Source organism: Arachis ipaensis, chromosome B10 (genome assembly GCF_059453495.1).
Source record: "Arachis ipaensis isolate K30076 ecotype BB chromosome B10, ASM5945349v1, whole genome shotgun sequence".
Lineage (NCBI taxonomy): Eukaryota > Viridiplantae > Streptophyta > Magnoliopsida > Fabales > Fabaceae > Arachis > Arachis ipaensis.
Window position 1 is genome coordinate 19,522,510 of NC_142435.1, and position 3,599 is coordinate 19,526,108.

At 30.9% G+C, this 3,599-nt stretch overlaps 1 protein-coding gene across 1 annotated transcript; it reads left to right on the forward strand.

Moving 5' to 3' along the window:
• Nucleotides 1-580: 580 nt before the first annotated feature.
• Nucleotides 581-2,437, forward strand: LOC110268367 (uncharacterized). The gene has a single exon (XM_021114477.2). It carries the CDS (start codon nt 581-583, stop codon nt 2,435-2,437), a length of 1,857 nt encoding a protein of 618 aa, XP_020970136.2.
• The last annotated feature ends 1,162 nt before the right edge of the window (nt 2,438-3,599 follow it).

Genomic DNA, 3,599 nt, shown 5'->3' on the forward strand with positions numbered 1-3,599 from the left:
TCTTCTTCTTTATCTTTTTAATCTTCTTATCTTTTACCTCTTTGACTCTTGTTTTTTTTTTTTGTTTTTTTACAGATTAAAAAAAAGATAGTAGTTCAACAAGTGATTCTTCACTCCTCTTTCTCAAAAGAGGTTCTATTTTTATTCTTTTTTATTTTAAGAAAATTATTGAACTAAATCAACTAATAATAAAGAGACATAGTCATACAAAAATAGAACAAATGAATTGTATTTAATCTAGCATTGTAATTTTCTTTTATATTTTTTATTATTTTTCTGTCAGTCTTGTCTAATTTTTTTATGTTTTTTATATATTGAGTTATTTACTTAATTTATTATTATTTATTAATTAAGTTTATGTTATTATATGTTAGTTTGTATATTTAGTTTTTTTATTAGTTAACTATTTAATTACAATTTTATATTATTTATACTAGGATGTTAGTATTATTGTTCTGAATTTTAATATCTTATTTTGAATTGAAATATAATTTTTATATTTTATAAAGATTTAGACTGTAATTTACACTTTTTGCTAAATATATTTTTAATTATAGGAACTTATTTGGCCATTTGAATTATGAGTAAGTTCAAAACCATTGATATATTTTTTAAAAGAAAAGATCAAGAGAATGAAGATGCTTCTACTATTACTACTCCAATACTTGAGGGGTCATCAAATTTCATTACTTCAAGTTCTCCATTGAATAGCTCAAAACATCCACGACTTCTTCCAAATCAACTGGATGTTTTTCGTTTGGAAAGAGATCCTGGAATGCGACCAATGATTTGGAAGTTTCCTCCAAATAAAAGAGATGAAATCCGTCGGGCTTATATTAAAGTTGGGCCAAATCAACCAATTCTTGATAATTATCTATTTTCTGGTGATAAAAGTCATCGTCGCTTTCAAGCTTCATGGTTTAAATTGTTCCCATCTTGGTTAGAATATTCTATAGAAGATGATGCTATATATTGTTTTCCATGCTTTCTTTTTGCTAAGGAACCTTCAATCAATATGGGTTCAAATGCTTTTATTGAGAATGGTTTTAGGAATTGGAAGAAAGTAAATAGTGGAAAAGAATGTGCTCTTTTGAATCACATTAGCAAAGGTCCCAACTCATTTCATCATAAGGCGCTGAAATCATGTGATGATTTAATAAAACAATCACAACATATCGATAGACTTCTTCATAAGCAAACATCAGAAGAGATTGAAAAGAATCGAATTCGACTAGGAGCATCTATAGATTGCATTAGATGGTTGACATTTCAAGGTTACGCATACAGAAGACATGATGAAAGCCAAAGTTCAAGCAGCAGAGGTAACTTTTTGGAAATGTTGAAATTTTTGGGATCTTACAATGAAAGAGTGAAAAAGAATGTTTTGGAAAATGCTCCAAAAAATGCTAAGTATACTTCAAATGATGTCCAAAAAGAAATTCTACATATTCTTGTTACTAAGGTGAGAAATTCAATTAGAGAAGAGATTGGAGATGCCAAATTTTGTATTATTGTTGATGAAGCTAGAGATGAATCTAAAAAGGAGCAAATGGCCATTGTTTTGAGATTTGTTACTCTAGATGGTTTTGTTAAAGAGAGATTCTTTGATCTTGTGCATGTCACTGATACTTGTGCAACAACTTTAAAGAAAGAATTGATTTCTGTCCTTTCTCATTATAATCTCCAAGTTGAAAATATTAGGGGTCAAGGGTATGATGGTGCTAGCAACATGCGGGGTGAGTGGAATGGTTTGCAAGCTTTGTTTCTTAAAAATTCTTCACAAGCATACTATGTATATTGTTTTGCTCATAGGTTACAATTAGCATTGGTGGCAGCTTCAAGAGAGGTACTTCAAATTCATGAATTTTTTACTCAATTAAACTCTATTGTCACTATTGTTAGTGCTTCTTCAAAAAGACATGATCAATTACAAGAAGCTCAAGCAATTGAAAATGCAAACTTGGTTGCTCAAAATGAATTAGAAACAGGCAAAGGTGCGAATCAAATAAGCACTTTACAAAGAGCTGGGGATACTCGATGGAGCTCTCACTTTAATTCTATTTGCAGTTTGGTAAAAATGTTTACTACTACCAACATTATTCTCAATAATATCATTGAAGACGGGACAACTTATGCACAAAGAGGTGAGGCTTATGGTGTTAGTAAAATATTATTGTCATTTGAATTTGTTTTCACTTTGCACTTGATGAAAGAGATTATGGGAATCACTAATGTTCTTTGCCAAGCACTGCAACAACAATCTCAAGATATTCTTAATGCAATGCATATTGTTTCTACATCAAAGTTACTTCTTCAACAATTAAGAGATGGTGGATGCACTACAAGAATATGGCCGATTAGCTACCACAAAAAGAGTCGTAAAATCATCGCTAATCTGACGCAAAATATAATTTGTAACAGATTAGCTACCGCCTAGCAACTAATGCTTTCCTCGCTAATTACAAGTCGCAAATCAGTGAGGCAAACACAACAGTCGCTAATTCATCGAAAAGTTTTTTAGCTACCGATTAGATAGTCACAAATCCATCACTAAAGTAAAAGCTAATTCTATAGAAGAAATAGACTAAACAGTAGTCGCTAATTAGCGACAAACTCTACTGTGATAGAGTCATCGCTAAATACAAGCTAACTTCATAGACGAAATAAAATGCTTAGTTGACGCTAATTAGCGAAAATTTTTTCCGAACCTAACTCATCGCAAGTTGTCCACTAATATGATCGCAAATCTGCCACATTTTATAACAAATTTATAGCTAATCTTTGAAAATCCTTAATCAAATTTGTAGGAATGTTGTCGCTAAATCAAAGCTATTTGAAATGAAAAATTAAAATTATGAAATAGTCACTAATTTGCTAGGAAATAATATGTAGTCAATTAGTTGCAATGCTTAGTCGACGCTATAATATAGTGCTCATAGATTTTTTTCCCGATATAAAAGATTGTCTCGTTTTCCTTTAATTACTGTCAATTTTTAACTATTGTTTGGTTAAATCCTTCCTTACCCATTTAAGCCACGACAAAAGGCTAGACCAATTGTAAATCTACAATTAAAGGCAGTGTTTATTTCCTCCCTTTTTTCTTTTACTTGAGAATTTGTATCTAAAATGCAAGAACAGAAATATGCATAGAAAAGATTATATCATTGAATACATATAATCATGAAGACATGAACCAGAGTGGTTAAGTTGAGTCCTAAAAATTCAAGGCACCTACGAAACTTCTCCCAAGATCATTGGCTAAGTTGTGATGGTTCCTTGAGTGCACAATATATTTTTGGAAGAGGTCGATCTCGTCAACCAAGTGTGACAGTTGAGCATCATTATCGAATAGATATATTCTTGGCAACAATTGACTCTCAAATACAAGAGTTGAATAGTAGATTTAATGAGCAAACAATAGAGCTTTTGACTTTGAGTTGTGCTTTGGATCCTAAGGACAATTTCAAATCATTTAATATTGAAGAAATTAGCAAGTTAGCAGAGAAGTTTTATCCCCTTGACTTTCCTTCTAATGAGCTAAATATTTTGAAGTCTCAGTTGTAACATTATCAGCATGATATACCAAATCATTTGAAAGG